General features: G+C 47.1%; 1 protein-coding gene across 4 annotated transcripts in view; it reads left to right on the top strand.

Moving 5' to 3' along the window:
* The window catches only part of LOC138769653 (phospholipase A2 inhibitor and Ly6/PLAUR domain-containing protein-like), a 36,551-nt gene extending 12,189 nt beyond the window's left edge, over window positions 1-24,362 (top strand). For 3 of the 4 annotated variants that reach the window (XM_069948262.1, XM_069948261.1, XM_069948260.1), the window contains 4 exons: window positions 7,180-7,296; window positions 10,212-10,358; window positions 20,858-21,001; window positions 23,867-24,362. In XM_069948262.1, coding sequence (XP_069804363.1) covers window positions 7,180-7,296; window positions 10,212-10,358; window positions 20,858-21,001; window positions 23,867-24,087 — 629 coding nt within the window. In that variant the 3' untranslated portion in view covers window positions 24,088-24,362. Of the gene's footprint in view, window positions 1-7,179; window positions 7,297-10,211; window positions 10,359-20,857; window positions 21,002-21,161; window positions 21,240-23,866 lie in introns of all 4 variants that reach the window. The other variant, XR_011359274.1, reaches the window with a different exon arrangement.
* The last annotated feature ends 980 nt before the right edge of the window (window positions 24,363-25,342 follow it).

Below are 25,342 nucleotides of genomic sequence, written 5' to 3'. Positions count from 1 at the left end.
TCCGGGTACACGGGCAGGAGTGGTGGGACACGGGGTAGGGGGCGATTCACAGACATAACATACATTACAAAATTGTATAACTTTGTAATGTGTGTTATTCTTTGAATAATTTTTTAGCACCGCACTATCCCTTTAATATCTCCATTGTATTTTGTTTGTTGCAAGAATCGCATGGCTATCCTAGGGGGAACATTATTCCAAATAAAGCGTCTGTATGTCACTGTAATTAATTTAATTTAGGACTGTTTAAGGTATAAGGTGAGAGATTGCATGTATAGAAGTTTGGGGAAGGCAATCATTTTGATTCGATTGTCTCTTCCTGAGAAAGATAAAGTAAAAGATTCCCAGGGTTGTAACAGAGTTTTGAGTTGAGTTTGGTATTGTTTGATATTGGTGGAGTATAAGCTGTAGGGGTTTCTAGTAATAAGGACACCTAAGTATTTGATATGGGAGCTTGCTCATTTTATAGCATCTTCTGCAGCCCTGGTTGGGATTGCGGGTCCTTTTAAGATCAAGGCCTCGGATTTATCCAGGTTTAAGGTAGCGCTGATCCTTGTAAGGTGAACTAAGCCATGTCACTGAGACTGAGAAGTGTTGGCTACTGAAGAATAAGTAGGTAGTGTTGTCCACAATGGACTCACAAACTGTGTGTGAGTGATAAAATGAGGTATACAGCACCGGAGGTAAGTTGATTATGATGTGAAGAGCTAAATAGTGGGTAGAAAATCAGAGCGTTTTATGGAGCTCTGTTGTATATTATAGTATAGAAGAACAAAATCTTTGGAACAGTGGTAGCTCAGGTTTGTATGAACTGGTTGTTGGCCACCAGTACGCCAGGGGGAGAGCTTGTCGGTATTGTACACAAAGATTGTCCACTTAGAGGCCAGTATAATCAAACATAGCGGCAAGGAAGGTGGTCAGGAAGGACTTACATTTATGAGTGTGAAGTAAAAAGTCCCAAGGCAATTGGTATTACATACAGCAAATGTTTCAATGCAATTAGTTCAGCCAGTAGGTGGCGCAGTGTGCTTGAGAATTATTGCTGAGAAACCTCTGAACACAGTAGATGAATACAGCCAAGGGGAGAAGAAAGGGAAATAGAAAAATATGCTCAGTTCTTTGTATTCTACAGGATTTCTTTATCAGAAAAGAGAAACAATAATAGGCTTATAAAGTTCACAAGATTGCTAGTTCAATTTGTAGGTATAGCTGTGCACACACTGTACTACTGGGTGAGGAGTTAAGTAGGGGAAGGCTGCTATGTCTGTTTCCTGCGCTTCATGCAGTGTGTGAGAGAAGGAAGGACTCCAAGATGGTCCCGGCCACAAGGTGCAGAAAACAGGAAGGTATGGGGTGTCCCGGTAATACGGGTTATTATTAGATGCTGGAGAGGCTGTCAGTAGTGAGTGGGAGCGGGGACCCCTGGTATGGGAGGACTGGTTCCCGAGGAAGGTTAGGAATGGGTGCACGGGCCGCTTTAGATCAGTGTAGCCCTCTCACAGCGCGTGTCTCGGCAGTAGAATGAAATGCCTGATTACCTCCCATCTCCTCCGCTGCAGTGTCAGTTGGTGGTGAGAGAGGAGAGCCATGTTACTGAGGGGTACTGTGGTGGTCACCGATCCCGGCGGTGTGCCCACGGTGAGCATCCGGGAGCCTTCTGTCATGGCTCAACTGTTCCCCCTTCTTGTCCTAAGTCCAAGGCAGACGATTTTGGACGGGGAAGAAGGTTATTTTGGGCAAAACCCCCTAGTTTCAAGAGTTTGCTTGTGTTTGCTGCTGGCCACACGCCCCCCCCCCCCCCCGACAAAGCTATTTTTAACGTTAAACAATAGCAAACAAGATTGTTTATCGTTAACCCATTAACGACTACAGGCGTACATGCACGCCCCGCAGGCTGAGCTTTAGCACATGTACACCCTGACAGGGTACCGCATTATGAAGCGAGCTCAGGAGCACTTGTGCTTAAGGAGGTGCTTGAGAAGTAGAATAGAAGAGAGGTAGTTGTAGTTGTGCTTGGATAGTATCAGGTCAGGATACTGCCCTGCGTTTTTTAGACGTGCTCTTTGTGTGAAAAAGGGTTTTTTTGGACTCCTGGACTCCTCTCCCTTTAAAGTGCTTAGCAATACAGTAGCAATACAGTAACAGTAGACGTTGTGGAAGAACTTGTTGCCTGCACTGCTTACTTCCTCCCACACGGAGTTAACTAACTCGTCCTACAGGGGGTGAGTGTGTGTAGAGAGCAGGGATAGGTTGAGAGAGAGAGAGAGCACCTCCTATAGGTTAGCATGAACCACATGGTACAACAATATTAACCCAACAGTAACCCAGTAATGACTTCAGCTGTGCAACATATACTAATATAAAACACAGACATCTAGTGGCAAAACTATAGAATACTTTATTACCACTTTTAACCTGCAGTGAAAACTTTGCAACAGGTGCATAAGGCACTTAATAGTGGGACACCACATACTCCCCCACTCAGACAAAGCCATCCACGGCGTAACACCTGGAAGAAAGTTTGAAAGAAAGTTTAAGGCACAGCATGGGTTATAATAAGGCAACAGTACAGAAGGCAATAATTAAATCGTCCATAGTGTAATACCTTGTAAAGATATCAAAAGTCTCGGAAAGCAACATATATACAGTTGTGAAAGTAAATTAGTCCATGGCTTTTGTAGAATCCCTAACTATCTAAACTAACTACACTAACAAATATACAATCAATGGTAATTAAGGTTCGAGGGGACTAAATTGAGGGGAAACTAGACAAATACCAGGTCATGGTAGCGCTCAGGTGGTAGTCCTTTGTTAGGCCTGGTGGATCTTCTCAGGGGAGTTTCAGAGTCAGGTGTGCGGTTGTCCCCCAGTTGGTAGTGAGACATGTAGTGATCTGGACTTCTTGGTGGACCATAGGGAACCTCTGCATGACTGGAAGTGACAGTGGAGCCATAGGGCAGGTAGAGAGGTTCTGCACTGAGGAGCACTTCTCCTATTGAGGGCAGGCGAGTTGGCACGGGATTGCTCTTGGGGTTTTCAGTAGCAGATGGCGGTGGAGTGAAGTCTCTGTTGCAGCTTTTTGAACTTGGTAAACGCCTGCAACTGCATGTGGCATGGATGTAACAATCTATGGCTCTTCTTTCCACAGGGGATTAAGTTTCCCTGAATGATGGCCATCTTTAAGCCAGATTCGGTCACCTATTTTAAGAGGTTGGGCGTTGGCACACCTGGTATAGTCTTCCTCTTGGCGATGATAAGCCTCTTTCGTCTTATGCTTGACTATTTCCTGGGCTTCTTGAATTCTTCGCTGTGTTCTTGTACCCAGTCAGTTTGAGATAGCAGGTTAAGAGAATCTGCTACTTGGATGCCTAAGGCCCTGTCCTTAGGTAGCTAGCCTTATCGCAGAACATCAGGTAAAATGGAGTGTAGCCAGTAGAGCAATAAGAGGTGTTGTTATACACTTCCACCAGTTCTCCCAGTAGTTCAGGCCATTCACCTGGTTTTGAGACAGCTGCTGTTCTCAGCATATTCATGACCACTTGATTCATACGTTCACACAGTCCATTTCCTTGTGGATGATACGCTGTGGTCCTGAGTCCATGGTGTTTGATGTAGTGTTGATACAGCATGATGGTTGTAGTTTTGGCGGTCAAGTCTTTTACAGGAACTACAACTGCCCACTTGCTTTAGTGGTTGATCATGGTGAGGGCATAGCTGTAGCCATATCTAGTGGGGGCCAATTTAACATGGTCTAAGGCCACAAGTTCACCTGGTCTGGAGCTATTGATAGGATGCAGGGCTGCACAAGCCTTGGATTTTTCTCGTTTGGCGAGATTGCAATCTGCAATTCTGACACCATCCTTCAATGTCCATTTTCATGCTGACCCAGTAAAATCTTCTTCAGATTGTGGCTTTTGTCTTGTGGACTCTGAAGTGGCCGGATTGATCATGGTATCCAGAATCATTTTGGCATCTCACCTGGGGATGAGGATCAGCTGGACTCTTTCTCCAGTAACAGGGTCTAAGGAGTTTCTAAGGAGAAGGCCCCTCTGAAGAAATAGGCGCTTCCTTTGGCCTTTGAGTCGATGCAGCTCAATGTCTGGGTGATCTTTGCATAACCTCAGGGGTACCTTGCCAGTGAGCAGGTAGTCTTGGGGTTCTCCAATGACACGGCTTTCCGCCTGGAGTAGCTTTCATCCAGATAGGTCTTGGCGAGGATCAGTCTTGGCACTATCTTTATCTTGCTTGACCACCATCACCTCTTGGTGAGCAAACTGGTCATAGAAGGGTGGCATCTCCACATCTTTCCACTGGTCTTCACAAGATGGTTCTTCACCATCATTAGCATCAGCATTTACATTGGACTTTCCACTGTGGTACTTTATAGTGAAGTTGAAATTCCCCAGATATGGCGTCAGAGGGTTGTTGTCTGTGTAGACAGTGAAGCTGGAGGCCGCCAAGTAATCCTTGAAATTTTTCTGTAACAGCCCAGACAAAGACAACAGCCCAGACAAAATTAGGCCAGGAGTTCTAATTTGAAAGTGTTATGCTGCGTTTACACGTAACGATAATTGGCCCGATTGTACGATTAACGATGTCGGAGTAACGTTTTTTTTCCCATAACGAGCAGCGTTTAGACGGTACAATATATCGTACGGAAAATTCGTTGTGCGATCGTTTTGCGAACGCTTAAGCCTATCTCACACATTGGTTAAATCGGCGAACGACTGTTCACACGGAACAATTTGCGAACGACAAATGACGATTTGATAACATGTTGAAAGATCAAAATGCGCAATGTATCGTTCGTCGTATGATCGTTCGCTGCGTTTACACGTACGATTATAGTTTGAATTCGATCGTTATCGCGCAAATTTGTACGATAATCGTTACGTGTAAACGCACCATTAGTTCTGGTCATTTTTCTTGCTCTCTCAAAGGCTTTTACTGGTATAAGCGATTACTCGCTCTTTGTTTTTTTGGACTTGCGAGAGAACAGCACCCAAGGCCTTGATAGCTTGCGTCGATATACAACCAGAAAGGCTGGGTGTAGTCTGGGTACAACAGAATTGGAAGTTGAGTTAGGAGAGCCTTTAACGCAAGCATCTGCTGGCCTTGTCCCTGCCTTTGAAGATCTCTCCTCTGGCCCCAGTGCGTGAATTGCCTAGGATTTGGGCAGGCTTCCGGAGGACGATCAGTCTCTCTTGGCTAACAGCTCACATTGTAGTCTTCATTTCTTAGAACTCCTGCATATTAGGCAGGCAATGCGCATTTTCAAAGCATTGCTCCCCCCCCCCCCCCCCCATCTTGAGTCAACAAAATTCTACTTATGCCTAAACTACCTGGAGGCCTAATTTCTGTTATTTACAAGAGCTTGTTACCTGATTCAGCACCTTAACCCCTTCCCCCAATATGACGTCCAGGGACGTCATGAAAAGCAGTGCCAGAACGCATCATGACGTCCCTGGACGTCATGCCTTTTCTGCCTCCCCCCGCTCTCCCTATCTGAGATCGGGCAGCGGGAGGAGGCTGTGTAACACAGTCTCCTCCCGCTGCCACTGCCCGGAGGGGAGCCGTGCTCCCCCGGGCAGTTAACCCCATAGACGCCGCGGTCGTTGCGACCGCTGCGTCTGTGGGGAGATCTGATGCCTCCGGCTGATCAGGGCGGCATGAGGAGGCTACGGACATTGCCTCCTCCTGCCACCTCTGCTGATGTCCTCCCCCAGCCTCTATCCTTCCCTCTCTGACCCCGTGCTGCTCCCCCTGCCCCACTCCTGCTCCCTCTCCAACTCCCTCTCCGCCTCGATCCTGCTCCCTCCCCTTGCGATCCGCCCCCTCCTCCCCATGCGATCCGGCCCCCTCCCCTCTCCATCCATGAGATCAGCCTCCCCCCCTCTCCATCCATGCGATCCGGCCCCCCTCCCCGTGCGCTTGTGCCCCCACCTCCCCCGATCCGGCTTCCCATTCATCCACATGTGCTCCCCCCTCGCTCCTGCTCCGGCTCCCCCGTTCCCCGTCCCCCCCAGCTCCCTCTCCCTCCCCTGGCTCACCCCTGCCCGGATCCGGCTCTGGCTCCCTCCCGGTACTCAGCTTTGAATGAGCTGTCAGCTGTAAAGCTGACAGCTCATTCACTATATCATGCATTACAGCACACATCATGTGCTGTAATTCATGATATATATATATATCTGCAAAAGTAGAAGAAGAAAACACACACAAATACATTAATTAATTAATCAATTAATTACAAATTAATTAAATAAATACATAAATAGTTAAAATAAATAAATAAATATACACATTCACCAACCCTACCTTTATAAACGACCCCCTATAAATAAGATACACATATTTGGTATCGCCGCGTCCGTAATGACCCCGTCTATTAACCTGTACATTAAATATACCACCCGATGAACGCCATTAACCCATTCACGTCAGCAATCTGTATATATACGTTCCTATTGCACATGCCCCGTGCAGTAGGAATGTATATATACGTTCCTGTTACTGACGGGGCTTTGTGATGAGAACGGGATCGCTGCAGGGATAGCGATCCTTCTCTCATCTGAGTGAAGCACCGGAGATAATGAGAATCAGCTGCAATCCGGCGGTCACTAACGGGCCGGTGCCGTCGCTGCATTTCATCTCCCCCCACTGTGAATCCACGGTGGGGGGAGATGAAATAAGTGAAATAAGTAAAAGTAAGACAGCCTATGCAGGATGGAGGAACTAGGGAATTAGGAAACAAGGTCACGTGCAAGTTTTGTGAAACTTTAGTCCCCTATACTTCACCTTCTCCCCGCTCCGACTTGCTTCGGGGCTCCCGGTGTCTTCACGTCCTGCTCAGCCAATCAGGGCGCTCTGGCGGGGCAGCACACTGATTGGCCGAGCAGGACGTGCCAGAAGCCCCAAAGCAAGCCGGAGCGTGGAGAAGGTGATGCATACGCTCCGGCGGCCAGGGGGTTAACAGGGCGGGCCACGGACAAACTCGCAGCAGGGCAGGGAGCCGCAGCGGGTCTCACTGCGAATTAGCAGCGAGAAGCCCGCTGCGGACGCGTTACGTGTGAACGCAGCTTAAGAAAGGATTTGGATTACAAGAACGGTCCTGGAACGAATTATGCTCGTACACTGTCTGTATTCTAGTGGTAACATACGCATTTATTTGATTTATTACAGTAAACTCTTTATTATGTTGGCAATGTCAGGGATCTGTTGACCACCTATGTGAACAGTATGAGATGTGTTCAACAAAATATGACGCCTGTGTGACCACAGTTTCAAAGACTTCATATGGTAAGTATATTTATTTAAGAGTTTGTATATACTGTAGGTATAAAACTGTTCTAACCAAGTATACATACATACACTGTGTTCCAAATTATAATGCAAATAATATTTTCACGTATTTTCCAAACTTATCTATATGAATTGCAGTCATTGTCATTTTCCAGTCATCAACTATTCGAGTATAATTGAAAGGTTTTTGAAAAAATGGTCATTTCTGAAGTTTGTCCCCTTTTATGCCCATAGCAGCCAGAGATGCAAATGTGTTATTTGCCGCATGAGGCAGTGCATTATCATGCATGAAAATGATTTTGCTGCGCAATGCACGGTTCTTCTTCTTGAACCATGGCAGGAAGTGCTGTTTGAGAAACTCCAGTTCATCTTTACCCCTTCAGGGATCCTAAAGGGTCCGACAATCTCTCTCCCATGATTCCAGCTCAAAACATTACTCCACCTCCTTGTTGGCGCCGTAGCCGTGTTTGCATGGGGTGTCCATCAACCAGCCATCTTCCACTCCATCCATCTGGACCACCGAGCGTTGCACGACACTCATCGGTGAACAAAACAGTTTTCATGTATTGTTTGACCCACTGGAGCCGTTTCTGCTTGCGTGCAGCGGATAAAGGAGGTCGACAGGATGGCTTACGCACAGCTGCAGACCTCTGAAGGACCCTGCATCTTGTTGTTCAGGGGACGTTGGAGGCACCAGCAGCTTCAAAACTTGTCTGCTGCTATGACAAGGCATTTTTGCATCTGCTCTTTTACCCTGACTTAATTGCCTGTTGGAAAGAGTCCGCAATTTCCCCTCATCCGCGTGCACACGTGTGTGCTGTGAATCAGCTACATACTTCTTGATTGTGCGATGATGAAGTGTCTTGGCAATGTTGATTGTAGTCATGCCTTGACCTAAACACTCCACAATTTATTGCTGTCAAAGTTGACAGCTGCATCTAAGTACTTGCTGTAGCCCTTCCCTGGTGGTCTAGTGGGCTGATTGCCCCCCTGCAACGCGATCACGGAGGAGCGATCCCTGTATCCTCACCCGGCCGGGGTCTGCGCCATAATGGCGCTGATCCCGGCTCGGCACTCTATTGCTTTTGGCTGCAGCAGCCAAAAGCAATAGAGCATAGATCTCATGGATCTATACAGTATAACTATACTATACTATAGGTCTCAATGAGAGATCAGAGCAGTCGTACAAGAAGTCCCCCAGGGGGAATAACCCTAACCCAAGGGTGACTTCTAGTATTTGTGTAAAAAAATAAATGTTTTTTATTAATACAAAATCCCCTCCCCTAATAATAGTCAGAATCATCCTATTCCCCATTTTATAAAAATAAATAAATAAACATATTTGGTTTCGCCACATGCGTTATCCCTGAACTATTATCCATCCCCTCCTGTATCCATCCCCTCCTTGGTTGAACTTGATGGACATGTGTCTTTTTTCAACCGTATTAACTATGTAACTATATATTAAATTATCACATTCCTGATCTCTCATGGTAAATGGCATAAGCGTAAAAAAAAATTCCAAAATGCAAAATTGCGCATTTTTGGTCCCTTCAAATTTAGAAAAATTGTAATAAAAAGCGATCAAAAAGTTGCATATGCGCAGTCAAGGTACCGATAGAAAGAACACATCATGGCGCAAAAAATGACACATAACACAGCCCCATAGACCAAAGGATAAAAGCGTTATAAGTGTGGTAATAGAGCAATTTCAAGGAACATATTTTTTTTTTAAAAAGGTTTAACTTTTTTAAAGCCATCCAATAAAATAAAAGTTATACAAGTTACATATTGTTGTAATGAGGAAAATTGAGGAAAATTTATAACAAGTTTTACCATACGGCGAACAGCGTAAAAACAACACCACCACCCCCCCCCCACCCCCCATATAAAAATTGCATGTTTTGTTTTTTTTCCATTTCACCACAACACATATAATTTTTTTTTTGTTTCACAGCATATTTTAGGCAAACATTACATCTGCCATTGCAAAGTACAATTAGTGGTGCAAAAAATAAGGACTCATCCGGGTCTCTAGGTGGAAAAATGCGCGCGCTATAGCCTTATATACACAAGGAGGAAAAAACGAAATCGCAAAAATGGAAACTGGCTGTGTCCCCTAAGGGTTAAAAAATCTCAAGTTTTCCCATATTTATTAGCCATTATATTATTAGCTCTGGTGCAGATTTAATGTGTATTTGTTTGTTGCTGTTTTTTACTTTTTTTTGTCCCTGCACTATATACAGTGTATGAGCTGTCAGTTCCTCAATGACAGCTCATATGATTAGACTCCTGCCTCAGTGCATGAGCCTGATCAGTTGCAAAAGCCAGCAACAGGCCAGCAACTGGGTTGCTATGGCTACCTTGGAGCCATGTGATCACTTGCATTGCTCCGAGGAGGACGGAGGGAGCAGATCTCCCTCTGTACTCCCTATAGACATCTGTGGTCATGCCAACCAACGGACGCAATGTTCAGCAGGCGCCTTCCTTCGCCCAGTCGCAGCTAATGCCAGCGGGGGGAGGCAGGCAAAGCATGATGTTACGGGAGCGTCGCAATGCAGTGCTTTTCATGACGTTCCTGGAATGTAATTTTGTGTCAAGGATTTAAAGCAAATGTACGATATTAGGCACCAGCGTGGCGCGAGGTTCCCGTGCTTTGCACTGTTCTTTTGCCATGCACCGCCCCTGGTCTATGCACTGGGGGTGGACCCACCGCCCCCCATTGTGGCTATATCCCCTTACCTCTGTGATGTGCCTCCATTGATTCTAATGGAGCTGCGTCACCAAGGGGAGGGAAAATATTCAAACTGGGGGGTGGCGGGCACATGATGGTACATTCGCTTTAAGGGCTCATCTTTATAATAGTTATGTTAGATTATCTGAATTATTGATTGTCATTTATTTTGTAATAGGAGGAAAAACAAATATACAACTCTTAAAAAGATGTGGTTTCTCATCGGAGTGTAACAGCACCGGAACCATCACCACTACTCAGGGCAGCATATCCAGGAACACCACCTGCTGCTATGCTGATGACTGTTTCTCTCCAACACCAACCTGTAAGTAGCACTTTCACTTCCTCCCCCCAACCCCCCCCCGTGCAGACACCAGTTGTTTTCATAGCACAAAGTTCCAAATACCCTAAATGCAAATACAAAGCTTTGGATCACACAGTTGTTGTATTGGATCCAATACAGTATTGTTTCTTGAGTAAGACTGGTTCTGATGCCCCCAAAATGTCAACCGATAGTCGATAACTAATACAGATCAAGCTAATCTTGTAATAAGCTCCCCCTGGTGGTGGCAGCAGGAGCCAATATCATGTAACTTCATGACTTTGAGAAACAGAACCTCAACTGCTTTAACGCCTTTAGGACCAGTCCAGAAAGTGACTTAAGGACCAGAGCTAATTTTTTAAAATCTAAACTGTCTTGCTTTATGTGGTTATAGCTCTGTGATGTTATAACATATCCATTCGATTTTGTTTTTTTAAAACATATATTGTACTTTAGGTTAGTGGTGAATTTTGGGCAATATTTTGGCTGCTATCAGCGATGCGCGCGCCGGTAGGGGGCAGAATTTGCTTGTGAAAAATGCTCACATTTCATGAATTTTTTGCCATGTATTGTGGTTGTCATAGGCAAATCTGATCAGGCTCTGCCTTAGGGCTGAGCCTGGTCAGCCACCATACCTATGACACTTGAGGCCTCACTATCAGGGTTGTGTGATCGCTCTGTTCTGCCCTGTAGATGCTGTGATTGCACTGATCCGAGAATGTAACTATGTTCCTGAGAGGGAACGCAGCACCACAATAAGGATGATACCAACCAATATTGAATTTAAATGTGCTTACAAAGATTTTTAAAAAATCACTTAAAGAACAACTCCCACGAAATTTTTTTTTAGCTTATTTAACACACATTACAAAGTTATATAACTTTGTAATGTGGTTAAATACCCGGTCTGGCCCCCTTCCCCCACTTTCGGAACCCCGCCCCACCCCCCCACCCCCGCCCGGAAGTTAAAGAATATACACATTACCTATTACGATCGTCACGGTCCTCTTCTCCCGGGTGGCATCTGGTGACGACGACGTCAGAGCCGGTGGGGCGGTCCGGGTCTTCTTCCTCCTCGGCGTCTTCATAGAGAGTGAATGGGACGGAAAAGGCTGCTGGTGCACATGCGCACCAGCAGCCTTTTCATTGGCTGGAGCGCATCACATGGCTTCCAGCTTCGTCAGCCCTGATTGGCTGAGGTTGCTGGAAGCCATGTGATGCGCTCCAGCCAATGAAAAGGCTGCCGGTGCGCAAGCGCACTGGCAGCCTTTTCCATCCCCAGGACCCGGAAATCAGAGACATCGCTGGACGGCGGCGACGGTGAGGCGGACGGCGGGCGAATGGAGTGGCGATCGTCACCGGAGGGATGGTGAGTATGGTGTCTGTGTGTGTCTGTGTTTTTTTTTGGGGGGGGTCCCGCGGGAGTTGTCCTTTAATATAACTAATTAAAAAAAATGGCTGATTTAATTAAAACAGGTCATAATATATCTTGTGCACACGCTGTACTTTTAGAATAAGTTTTCCCAGCCTGTCCTGCTATGGCATTCTCACCTAGTTCCTCCCAATGCCAGCAACCTGTCCTTACCTGTGACAGTGATTGGGTCAAAGATGCTGTAGACATTGATGGGAGTGTCTCCTGGGTGCTGTGGGTGAGAGTGACCCAATGTGCTTTCTTTGTGGAATTCCTGCGTAGTCGGTATACCGGATAGTTGGTTCATGTAACTCTGTACCTTACTGTAAACCACATGAAACCTCTGTACCTTCCATCCTTTGTCCAATAAAGTAGTCAACCCTTTCCATTCCCACAGGGACCAACCCCCCATTAGGTTACATCCATTGCCTGTCCCATCCATTGAGACACCAGTAGTGGCACTATCCCTCTTCTAAAAAACAAAGATATAAAGAAAAAAAAAGAAAGAAAAACACCAATATATCAGAGTGTGCTAAAAATTCTGGCCCTTTTCAAGGTATGACTAGTGTCAACCACACACAAGGTGGTCCAATAGGAACCCAAGCTCTTCAGAGTGTTAATCCCAACTGGATTGGAGGAAGGTCTCAGCTCCCTGTAACACCTAGTGGGCAGGTGAATACCAGACAGGCTGGGATTGTTTACTGGTTCCAGCTCCACAGCAAACATTAGCCAATCCCAGAGACAGTAGTCCATGGCAAGGGCAGGATGTTTCCTAAGCTCTGTCTCCTGGGGTGTCTCAGACCCAGTTCCACTTGCCAGGGCCTTGACTTTTGGATATGGTATGGACAGGGGCGTAACTAGGATTCATGGGGCCCCATAGCAAAAAAGTGTATGGGACCCCCCAACATATTACCTGTACCGGCGATATGGAGCTGTCCCCCTGCCTTCGGCAACTCTGAGACGCTGTGCCCTGGGGTGGTGGTAGGGGGGTGAGTGGTAGCAGGCCGTTTGGAGTCCCTGCTGGTTGGGGCAGCTCTGAGTCCAGGGGGGTGACCTCCATTATACTGACTACTATACAAGATGCTAGGGAAGCGGGATGACCCCATTATACAGGATGCTAGGGAGGCTGAATGACCCCATTATACAGGATGCAGGGAAGCTGAGTGACCCCCATTATACAGGATGCCAGCGAGGCTGAGTGACCCCATTATAAAGGATGCAGGGAAGCTGAGTGACCCCATTATACAGGATGCCAGGGAGGCTGGTGACCCCATTATACAGGATGCCAGGGAGGCTGAGTGACCCCATTATACATGATACCTAGGAAGCTGAGTGACCGCATTATACAGGATGCCAGGGAAGCTGAGTGACCCCATTATACAGGATGCCAGGGAAGCTGGTGACCCCATTATACAGGATGCCAGGGAAGCTGGGTAACCCCATTATACAGAATGCCAGGGAAGCTGTCTAACCCCATTATACAGGATGCAGGGAAAGCTAAGTGACCCCATTATACAGGATGCTAGGAAAGCTGAGTGACCCCATTATACAGGATGCTAGGGAAGCTGAGTGACCCCATTATACAGGATGCTAGGGAAGCTGGTGACCCCATTATACAGGATACTAGGGAAGCTGAGTGACCCCATTATACAGGATGCTAGGGAAGCTGGTGACCCCATTATACAGGATGCCAGGGAAGCTGAGTGACCCCATTATACAGGATGCTAGGGAAGCTGGTGACCCAATTATACAGGATGCTAGGGAAGCTGAGTGACCCCATTATACAGAATGCCAGGAAAGCAGGATAACCCCATTATACAAGATACCAGGGAGGCTGTCTGACCCCATTATACAGGATGCAGGGAAAGCTGAGTGACCCCCTTATACAAGATGCCAGGGAGGCTAAGTGACCCCCATTATACAGGATGCCAGGGAAGCTGGGTGACCCCATTATACAAGATACCAGGGAAGCTGACTGACCCCATTATACAGGATACCAGGGAGGCTGGCTGACCCCATTATACAGGATACCAGGGAGAATGACTGACCCCATTATACAGGATACCAGGGAGACTGACTGACCTCATTATACAGGATGCCAGGAAAGCTGAGTGACCCCCATTATACAGGATGCCAGGAAAGCTGAGTGACCCCCATTATACAGGATGCCAGGGAAGCTGAGCCTGAGTGACCCCCATTATACAGGATGCCAGGGAAGCTGAGCCTGAGTGACCCCCATTATACAGGATGCCAGGGAAGCTGAGCCTGAGTGACCCCCATTATACAGGATGCCAGGGAAGCTGAGCCTGAGTGACCCCCATTATACAGGATACCAGGGAGACTGACTGACCCCATTATACAGGATGCCAGGAAAGCTGAGTGACCCCCATTATACAGGATGCCAGGAAAGCTGAGTGACCCCCATTATACAGGATGCCAGGAAAGCTGAGTGACCCCCATTATACAGGATGCCAGGGAAGCTGAGCCTGAGTGACCCCCATTATACAGGATGCCAGGGAAGCTGAGCCTGAGTGACCCCCATTATACAGAATGCCAGGGAAGCTGAGCCTGAGTGACCCCCATTATACAGGATGCCAGGGAAGCTGAGCCTGAGTGACCCCCATTATACAGGATGCCAGGGAAGCTGGTGTCTTCCAGCTGGCAGTGATAGTTACCATCCTCCTGCTGTGTCTCCTCCTCAGGCCATGTGCACTCTGCCATGAGCAAATATCCCACCCGTGGTAGGCGCTGGGGGACGGAGCTTGCTGTGATGGAGGCGGGGCTTAGCGGAACGTCCCGGGACTGTTCCACTTGTAGACAGGGGTGGTCTTGGCATTTCTGGGGCCCCAAGCGACGTTATGTCTGGGGCCCCCCCCCTCGACACGCGTTTCAAAACAATAGACCGCTGTGTGTTGCCCCCAGTAGTATATACCCCTTGTGCGCTACTGCCAGTAATATATACTCCTTGTGTGCTGCCCCCAATAGTATATACCCCTTGTGTCCTGCCCCCAGTAGTATATACCCCTTGTTTGTTTCCCCCAGTAGTATTTAGCCCCCCGTGTGCTCCCCCAGAAGTATATAGACCTCCTGTGTGCTGCCCCAGTTGTATATAGACCCCCTGTGTGCTGTCCCCAGTTGTATATACCCCCTGTGTGCTCCCCCACTAGTATATAGGCCCCCTGTGCGCTCCCTCAGGGGTATTTAGCCCCCCTGTGTTCTCCCCCACTTGGATATAGACCTCCTGTGTGCTCCCCCACTTGGATATAGACCCCTGTGTACTCCTCCAGTAGTATATAAACCCCCTGTGTGGTTCCCCCAGTAGTATATAGACCCCCTGTGTGCCCTACCAGTATTATAAAGACCCCTTGTGCGCTGCCCCAGTAGTATACAGACCCCGGTTTGCTCCCCCAGTTATATATAGACCACCTGTGTGCCTCACAAGTAGTATATAGACCCCCTGTATTTTCCCCCAGTAGTATATAGACCCCCTGTGTGCCCCAACAGTAGTATATAGACCCCTGTGTGCTCCCCCAGTAGTATATAGCCCCCCTGTGTGCTCCCCCACTTGGATATAGACCTCCTGTGTGCTCTTCAAGTTGTATATAGACCCCATTCTGCTGCCCCAAGTAGTATATAGACCCCCGTGTGCTGCCCCCACTAGTATATAGACCCCTCTGTGAAGCCCCAGTAGTCTATATCCCCCCTGTGTGCTCCCCTTGGAGGCCGCACTCCCCTTGTCTTGGCGCCGATGCTCCAGTGATGTCACTGGAGCGCTGGCACCACAAGGACAAAACTGCCACTTGTGACCGCAGGGAAAACCCTTCCTGCGGCCACAAGAGTGACTGACAGGAAGGGAGCCAATGTCTCCCGCCCTGTCAGTGCTGCTGCATGTAACTATGAGCGCTCATTACGGGTGCTCATAGTTACAGTTCAGATGGCAGCAGCGAGCGGGGCAGCGGCCCTGTCCAGCGGTCTTGAGCACAAGAGCGGGGCGTGGGGGCCCCCCTGGATGTTGGGGGCCCCAAGCGATCGCTTGGGGTGCTTGGTGCCAAAGACCGCCACTGCTTGTAGAGAGGGGGACACTGGTGCAGGACGCTCTGAGCCTGTGTCAGGGGGAGGTGCGGAGGTGTTTCAGAGGGGATTGCAGATGCTCCCTTCTGCGTCTCTGGCAGGGTGCTTTACTATCAGTAGCGTAGCTACCTTGAAGACAGGGGAGACGGGCCAGGCGGGCCCCCTGTAGTGCGGGGCCCCATAGCAACTGCCTTCCCTGCCTTCATGGTAGCTACACCACTGGGTATGGACCCTCACTTTTCCATAAAAACACTCCAACAATAATAAATATAAACTATAAAATGAAGGCTCAAAACACACTTTTTGGTGTTAAGATGGCCACAGCTTTATTTAAATCACAGGACTAAAACAATCAGGTGAGGTGCTAGGTCACTGGGATTCACAGATACTGTGAGATCCCCAGCTGTCTACCATACAGCACTCGGACAGACAGCAATAAAGGGGGGGGGGGCACGTTCTGGCTTGCCATTCTAGCAGAGCCAGTCTACTTTAAGGGCCCCAATGACCCTACTGAAGATCCATATTCCTGTGCTTAACCACCGTGCCCGCCCCTGAATGACGTTACCATTCTGACATCCTTAAGGCAGACCACTTTCAAGGCTCAACCTGGTCACCACCATTTAACATCCTTCGGCTGTCCAGGCATGATGGGAATTGTAGTTTTGCAACAGCTGAAAGGCCAAAGGTTCCACATCCTTGGCATAGAGTGTCTGACCAGTTACTAACAGTGAGCGAGCATTGGCGGTCACATACACAGCACTGTGCAAAGTCGCTATAGTAATGTGAAAGGTTTGGGCTGGGTATATCTGGTGTATGTAGGGTGGGCCCCTAGAATAAAATATTCCCTGGTGGGCCCAAGGTGCCCCAGTCCGACACTGCGTCGCTCCATCACTCATGATCAGTGCACCGGATATCCTTCTACCCTTAGCCACACATGCCTGACCCAAGGGCATCCAGATTGAATATATTGCACTACATTATATACAGCTCCTCACTCCATGGCTCCAGGTGTTAGCTTCCTAGTATTATCTTAAAGCATCCCTGGAAAAATGCAAAGTCATTAATATAATAAACAGATATATTTCCTCCACAAATAATTCATATCCAATAAAATAGGTCCTTGAAACTACCCTGCTCATCACCAGACATGCCTACCCCTTTACTTTCTTTTTTCTTTACTTTCTCCAGTCGGAAGGGCTGGGGGACTCTATATTTAGTTTTGTGCAGGCATTTCAAATGTAATCTCCATGACCCCAAGGACTGTACCATAATAGCATCAGGTAAAGTAGATGGTTTGCTTCAACTAGAGTGGTAATCATACAGGGATGTTTACGTTTCCACACCAGGGGCCACACCAAGAAAGCACCTACAGTGATGACCCCAGGCACCCAATTTATTTTTCAGTAACTTCAAGTACCCATATGGGATATAATAAAGTGCGGGTGTTATTACAATGATTCATCGCTACTTAAATAAACAGTAACTCTTTTAGCTGCATTAGCGCAATTCAATTTACTATGCACCAGATAGTAGGGGCCCCTGCTTGTTATGGGGTCCTATAAAGTTAGTTACACTCCCCCATACTATAGTAATAAGCAATGTAAGAGGCCAACTCATCTGGATACAGACAGGCCATGCCCTCCAGTCACCACATGAATAAAGGAAACACCCTTTTCACATCCTGTAGTTCTCTATTACAGTGTGAGCTGCATATGCATTGTATAGAGAACTGCTCAAGGACGGCATATAAGTGACTGAAGACTGCCATACTAACTAGTAAAAGACTATACGGAAGGGGGTCCTTGAGGCTAAAAACATCCAGTCACCAAAAAGTTGCCCCACCAATTATTTGTTTTTTGTCCCCAGCTGCTAGCTACTGGCTCAGGAGCCCCCCATAACGTTAAATAGACGGGCAATTACCAGTAATACTTAAAGTTTCACTGTCGTTATAACTTTCTAAATCAATAGTAGATGTGATATAAAGCAAGTTTGCAAGACATATCCAATTTTTTTTGTTGGTATCATTCTGTAAAACAAAGCTGTACTTACCAGAAATCCAGGTCCAGTCTCCTGAAGGCAGATTTTTGGACTTGTCCTGGCTAAAAAAAAAAAACTAAACAGGAATTCCGGCCAGTACAAAGAGGCACGGCTCAATGTGTCCATCAATCACATGACTGCCTTCTCTCTGTGAGCGCTCAGATGGCCTGGGAAACACTCAACTTCCTGTTTTCTGACTGTTTCCTGTTTTTTTAGATAAAAAGAGTCAGAAAACAGAAAGTGCTGTGTTTTCTATGGTAATTAAAAAAATCAAAAATGACTGTAAGTTGCAAACTTGCTTTATATCACATCTACTGTTGATTTAGATTTTGAAAGTTGTAACCACAGTGACATTTTAACCACCCAGTCAGGAGCCTGTAATACAGAACCACTTCCCAGGACACCACCCAGTTAGGGTCCTATTACACGGGCCGATGGGGGCCCGATAATAACTGTAAACGAGCGCCAATATGCTAGATCGGGGCTTGTTTATTGGGGCTATTACACGGCTTGATAATCGTTTAGTAAGGGCTGCACGGACATAGTTACCGAAGTCCTTGCAGCCCTTGCTTAAACTGTATACCTATTCATCCCCTGTCTCAGCTGATAGGCCGCCCAGCCAATCACTGGCCACGGCGGTCCCAGCCTGTGATTGGCTGAGCAGCCTGTCAGCTCAGACAGGCCGCTCTGAAGCTGGAGCGCGAGGGACCCGGGGAGAAGCAGAGTGCATGAGCCCTGAAGCATGGATAGGTAATGTATACAGTTTGGAAATCGGCACCCAACAATTATACGTTCAAACCTATATTAATGATCAGCCGATGATCGTTGTCATCGGCTGATCGTTGTGTTTATTACACGGAGCGATAAATCAGCCGGATAGGGCCGATTTGGCTGATTTTCATTCCGTTTATTAGGGCCCTTAGGAGCCCATATTACAGAATCACTCCCCGGGACACCCCATAATAACCCATCTTCACCGGATGAACCATTAATTAAGGGGGGGGGGGGTCATCTCTCCTTGTGCACCCCTTCCATCACTTTTTGCACCAGCCCCAAGGACCCCCTAACCTGCCACATGGTGATATGCCAAAGTACTAAACCCATTCCCATGTATATATATATTTTTTTATGAAGTTTAGGTGAGCGATAGTTTAGATGAGCGATTCGGTCATCTCTACCGGCAGCACTAGTGTGGTGTTCACAAAATGGGATACATAATGTCATATTTACTGTGTACCTGGAATGTTCCCATTTAAAATTTGGTCCCTAAGTACCTCAACGTAGGCGCCGATGTCTCCACTCCCTGCTGTCTGTACCTGAGGAGGCGCCGTTCCCTGCTGTCTGTACCTGTGAATTAGGAGGCAGCATTGTCTCCCCTCCCTGCTGTCTGTACCTGAGGAGGCGCCGTTGTCTCCGCTCCCTGCTGTCTGTACCTGAGGAGGCGCCGTTGTCTCCACTCCCTGCTGTCTGTACCTGTGAATTAGGAGGCGGCATTGTCTCCCCTCCCTGCTGTCTGTACCTGAGGAGGCGCCGTTGTCTCCGCTCCCTGCTGTCTGTACCTGTGAATTAGGAGGCGACGTTGTCTCCGCTCCCTGCTGTCTGTACCTGTGGAGGTGCTGTTGTGTCCGCTCCCTGCTGTCTGTACCTGAGTAGGCGCTGTTGACTCCGCTCCCTGCTGTCTGTACCTGTGAATTAGGAGGCAAAGCTTCCTGATCTATCTCCAGTGTGACACCCAGTGTAATGTGATTCTATGGTGCCGTCTCCTAATGCACAGGTACGCTCAGCAGTAGAGTTGATCAAACTTCGGGAAATCCTAGTTTCGATTGAACTCGAACATTCACAAACCTGCCGCATGAGATTGCTGATGCCTTCCCGGTCCATGGGTAAGGAGGAGAGTACCCAGCTATTACAAAGGCTGAATCCCGGAATTCCAGGCGGTACTCCTCCTTCCCCACGGACCGGGAAGGCATCACCAATCTAATGCGGCAGGTTCATGAGTGTTCTATAGAACCTAGGATTTCCCAAAGTTCGATCAACTCCCCTCAGCAGCGGAGACAACAGCAGTAACACCTCCAGTAAGGTATTCCATCACCAAATTCAAAATAGAAATAATTTAGAAAAATGACAGGTACAGCTGCTTTATAGATTGGCGTAGGGAACCTTGCCTCACCAGCTGTTGCAAAACTACAACTCCCATCATACATAGACAGTCAAAGCTAAAACTTTGGCTGTCCAGACATGATGGGAGTTGTAGTTCTGCAACAGCTGGAGAGCCAAGGTTCCCTACCCCTGCAGATAGTAGGTAAGGTTTATATAAATGTGATATATATTTGGATAGGGCAGTTATTAAGGGGTTAAGTATGGAATAATGTACAGCCAGACCCCTAAATAGACATTGCACCCCAACTCTCTTGTGTGCCCCCCCATCCCAGACAAGTGTCACCCTGTACCCCCCTGTCCCCCTCCCCAGACTGTGCACCCCTGATTGTCCTCCCCTTCCCACACACCTGTATCTTCTTTGTTCCTCCTCCATAGTGCAGTGTACATACAGGACCTGCAGTGACATCATAGTCATATGTCAAGGTCCTTCACCATCTCTTTACTGTACTGTCTCTAATTTGCTAAAAATCGCAGTAAAAACGCCGCGATTTTGCACAAATTATAGCTAAACAGGAGACAGGACAGTATGTGAAATAGCTCTTTTGATGAAGTAAAAATCATCCCCTGCCTCCCCACACTGACAGAGAGCAGGATGCTTCCAGGCTGCCTCATCCACTGTCATCGCTCCCTGTGATGGCGTACCCCCCCCCCCCCCCGGTCTCGGCGCACGGGGCAGCTGCCCTCCCTGCCCCCCCCCCCCAGCTACGGCCCTGCTTGCACATACATCTCCTTATACCCTAATATGTCCTATGGAAGGAGTAAGCACAGATCAGATAATCTCTTTAATAGCCTTTATAATGATTTGTATGTGTTTTTTTTCTAGTGCCCCCAGCAAGCAGTGAAACCAATGGACACATTTGTGAATCCTGTTATATAAAAGACCACGGTAGCTGCACTGGTAGAGATCGTGTCGCTTGTACCGGGATTGCAACGCAGTGTATTTCTTACACAAAAAAACTAATAGAAGGTAATAGACATATGACTTATATATATTTTTTTCTGTGGGATTGGAGCGTTGGAGGGTGGGAATATTTTGCCTAGTCATTTTAACTAAAATTTCATAAAATTAAAAAAAAGTTAAAAATTCATATTATCAAAAAATGAAAGTGTTTCCATCCTTCTTAAAGGTTTTCTATTTTTCTGAGAGAAATCGAATCCTGAATGATTGGCAAATAAGGGCAGTATTAGACGATTCAACCTGAGGGGTAAGCAAGCACCAAGCTGCTAGAACGGCGATCGCTTACCGAGTCTATTAGATGCTCAATAATCATGCAGACAGGGCTGCACGGACATCGCTAGCGATATCTGCACAGCCCTTGCTTTAAAGAAGTATTCCAGCACCAGCCTTTAGAAAATAATAATATTGTTATGCTTACCTTTCCACAGTCCCCCTGTGTCTTCCTGCCTTGTCTTTGAGTACCCGTTGACCACAGCAATAGCCATCGTCGCAGATGAGACAATTTCTGCTGTGACAGCCTGGTGCGATAGCTGTGGACAGCGGGGTACCTAGAGACAAGGCAGTAGGACACAGGAGCATGATGAGGTAAGGATAACATCTTTACTATTTTCTATATACCCACGCCGGAGTACCTCCTTTGATCAGCCATGGCCACACATCAGCTTTTACATGGAGCAATTCGCAGACAATAATTTTTAAACATAATGAAAGACAATGATCAGCAGATGAGCAAACAACTTTTTGCTCCTCATCTGATTGTTGTCTTCATTACACGGGGCGATATCTGCCTAATTTGGCAGATAATCGTTTCGTGTACTGTTAAATGGACCTGTGAAACTGTTCGGGTTCAGCAAGGTTCTCCGATTCTCGATGCTTGGCATTTGGTTCCCCGCAGCTGCAGAAGTTGGAATCCTGGAAAGCCCTAGGGTCATGTTCGGAGAACATTGCCGAACCCAAATAGTTTGACAGCTCCGCATTACACAGCACAATATTGAGGGGGAAGTGAGCGCCGACCGTTTCCTGCTCGCTGCATGTAAGACAGTGATCAGGGTGCAGCAGGAGGGGGAGGGGGAGTGTCCATATGATCCTTAGATGGTTCAGCCTGCCCATTGAAGTCAGTGGTGGTGTGCTGCTGCCACTCCTGTACCACGGGGCGACGCCATCAGACCGTCACTGATACGATAATGGTGTTTCAACATGTTGAAAAACTACGAACAGGAGACATTGTGCATGTCCTGTTACACCAGATAATTATTGACTGAAACGACCAGTAAACGGCCAAATCGGATAATCGTTCTGTGGAATTTGTCCTTAAGATGAAGGCTATATTAAGTTGGACTGAAAATAATCTGTCCATCGTGATCAGATTCCAGTTTTAATTTTTAGGTTCTTCAGTAGCTATGTTTATTATAGATGACTCCCTTCCTTTCTCGCTTCAGTGTCAAATCGGAGGGATTTGGGTGACAGAGCCTCAGTGGGCCCCTCATCCATCCATCCACTATGCACAATCATACACAAGAGCACATTTCATACTAACATACACAAGCGCACATTGCTGACACAGAAACTAAATGACATACACATTACTGACTGACACACACACTTACTGACTGACAGACACACATTACTCATACCTCCCAACTTTTGCTAAGAACAAAGAGGGGACACATGTGCCGCGGTCCCCATAACCACGCCCCAATAGCAACCCTTCATAGCCACACCCCCTTAGCGACCCTCCATAGCCACATCTCCAGGGTAGCTCCACATGCTGCTGACTGAATTGTACCCCATATAGTATACAACCCCCACAATAGTGCCCCACATAGTATCCAATCCCCCATTAAAGTGCCCCACATAGTATCCAATCCCCCATTATAGTGCCCCACATAGTATCCAATTCCCCATTATAGTGCCCAACATAGTATCCAATCCTCCTAATATAGTAGCCATATAGTAGTCATTTAGTAGCCAATCCCCAAATATAGTGTGGTCCCACCAGAAACACAACTAACCAGTAACTCACCTTTCAGCTGGTCCCACTGACTGAGCCGGATGTGTCCTGCAGCCACTATCATGAATTATAGAGGCTGCAGGGACACCAGGCACAGTCAGTATCTCTATACCCTGCTGCCTACGCCGGAGGATGACAGGAGTGCCCCTCTGCTGGGAGAGGAGCTGCTGGGATCGGCTTACATGTGAGTTACTGGTTTGTCATTTTTCTTTTACCCACAATATAATGCAGGACAGTGGGTGCCGTTCCGGGATATCGGGACAGCACCCCGAAATCGGGACTGTCCCGCGGGATCCGGGACAGTTGGGAGCTATGCATGACTGACTGACACACATTAAGGACTGACTGACACATTACTGACTGACACACACACACACAGCACTTACAGCTCTCTATTCTCCCTCTTCCTCTCTGCCCGGCTGTAGTATTGAAGTATTGTCGGTCATGTGATCAGGTCCTTCATCCCTCTCTCTTTGCAGGATGCTCACAGGTCCTGCTCTTTCTCTGTTTTCTGATGTTCGGCCCGCTCATACTGCACTACAGTGAGCAGGCTGAACATCAGAACACCAGGCTCCTCTCCCGCTCTTGGCCTTGCGAGGCTCTGGGGCCCCGGCACTTGCCCGGGTAAGCCCTGTACTGACACCAGCCCTGAATCTGGGCCTCCACTTACCATGTGCCATTTACTGTATAATACTGGAGTCTTTTTATGTGGCCAATGGGCAACAAGTCCTTGTCAGACACAAGACTCCAGATACAACTACAGCCTCTATATAACCTATACTCTACACCGCTGTATGGATGTGAACAAAATGTAAAACTCTCTCATACTAGCTATAATTATTATTATTATATTTTATCCACAGGGGCTTTTACAAGCAGAGAAATCTTCCATGGCTGCGCCCATCCCAGTATATGTCATGGTGAAAACATAAGTGTCACCTATAACCATAGAACCTTGGAGGAAACAAAGATGTGCAGAATTCCAGCAAAAAGCAGTGTACAACTTCCTAACATCCTATGCGCTTCCATCATGCTTATGCTATGGTCAACTTATATAGAAAAGTTTATTCAAGGGCAAATATAGTCACCACTGACATTAACACCAGTGATTAGGAAATCCTACTAAGAGGAGTGGTAAAGAGATTTTTTTTTTTTTTCTAAATATATTTGAATATCTATATTTGTCCATGTATACCTTGTAAACACAACACAGGATATTTCCTACATGAAGAACCTGTAATTATTAGCAGGCAGGTAACTATAGGATGTGCAGAAGGAGCAGCGCACCTGTGTTCTTAAAGGGATCCAGAATCCACTTTGCCACATAACAAAAAACAGAACTGCAATGGTAGGCAAAGATTGGGGATCCATGCTGCACATTTAACAAGTTATGTCTCTGACAATAAATGTTTAAATAAATAAATAAATGTTTGATTTCTTGACCACTGATCCATTCCAGAGACGCCCCACCCATTCCCATGATCTAGAGAAGAGCGTCTACCATTGTACACTAAAACAGGGCTCCCACCAAAGATGCCTTTAAAGTGACTCTGTACCCACAATCTGTCCCCACCAAACCACTTGTACCATCAGATAGCTGCTTTTAATACAAGATCTGTCCTGGAATCCGTTCCGCAGGTGATGAAGTTATTGTCATAAAAAGAACTTTTAATCCGGCAACCCTGTGTCTTTGGCCGGGGCTTACATTTGTATATGCATTAGGCTGGCACAACCTCTCCTTCCCTCCTCCCCACCCTCCTCATCATTAGGAATGTTCCAGGCAGATTGCTTCCTATTCCCCAGCTTTGTGCATAATGAACATGGGCTGGATCGTTAATACACCTGTGCAAAGCTGAAACTGCAGTAAATGTTCCTGGAGCATTCCTAATGAGGAGGGTGGGGAGGAAGGACGGAGAGGTGGTGCCAGCCTAATGCATATACAAATGTTAGACACATCGCTGTAGGATTAAACGTTGTTTTTAAAACAATAACTGCATCACCTGCCGAACGGACCCCAGGACAGATCTTGGATTAAAAGCAGCTATCCGAAGGTACAAGGGGTTTGGGGGGTCAGATTGTGGGTACAGAGTCGCTTTAAGATCCCTGGCATTCATGGGGACTCACACCCTCACAGTAACATATACTTTCAGCATGGTTGATTTCCCACCAGCCAGTTGGTCCACGGCTATAATACTTTAGAGAACCATCAAGGGTATAAATGTCTTAAGTGAAAACCTTGAAACTGTACAGTTTACAGTCAGGCATTCACCTGCTTCGGAGATTTTGTAGGTGTGAACAAATAAGAGTGATATTAACAGACCACAAAGAAAGCTTGGCCA

This window comes from Dendropsophus ebraccatus, chromosome 12 (assembly GCF_027789765.1).
Source record: "Dendropsophus ebraccatus isolate aDenEbr1 chromosome 12, aDenEbr1.pat, whole genome shotgun sequence".
Lineage (NCBI taxonomy): Eukaryota > Metazoa > Chordata > Amphibia > Anura > Hylidae > Dendropsophus > Dendropsophus ebraccatus.
This window is presented reverse-complemented; position numbering and strand designations above follow the sequence as displayed.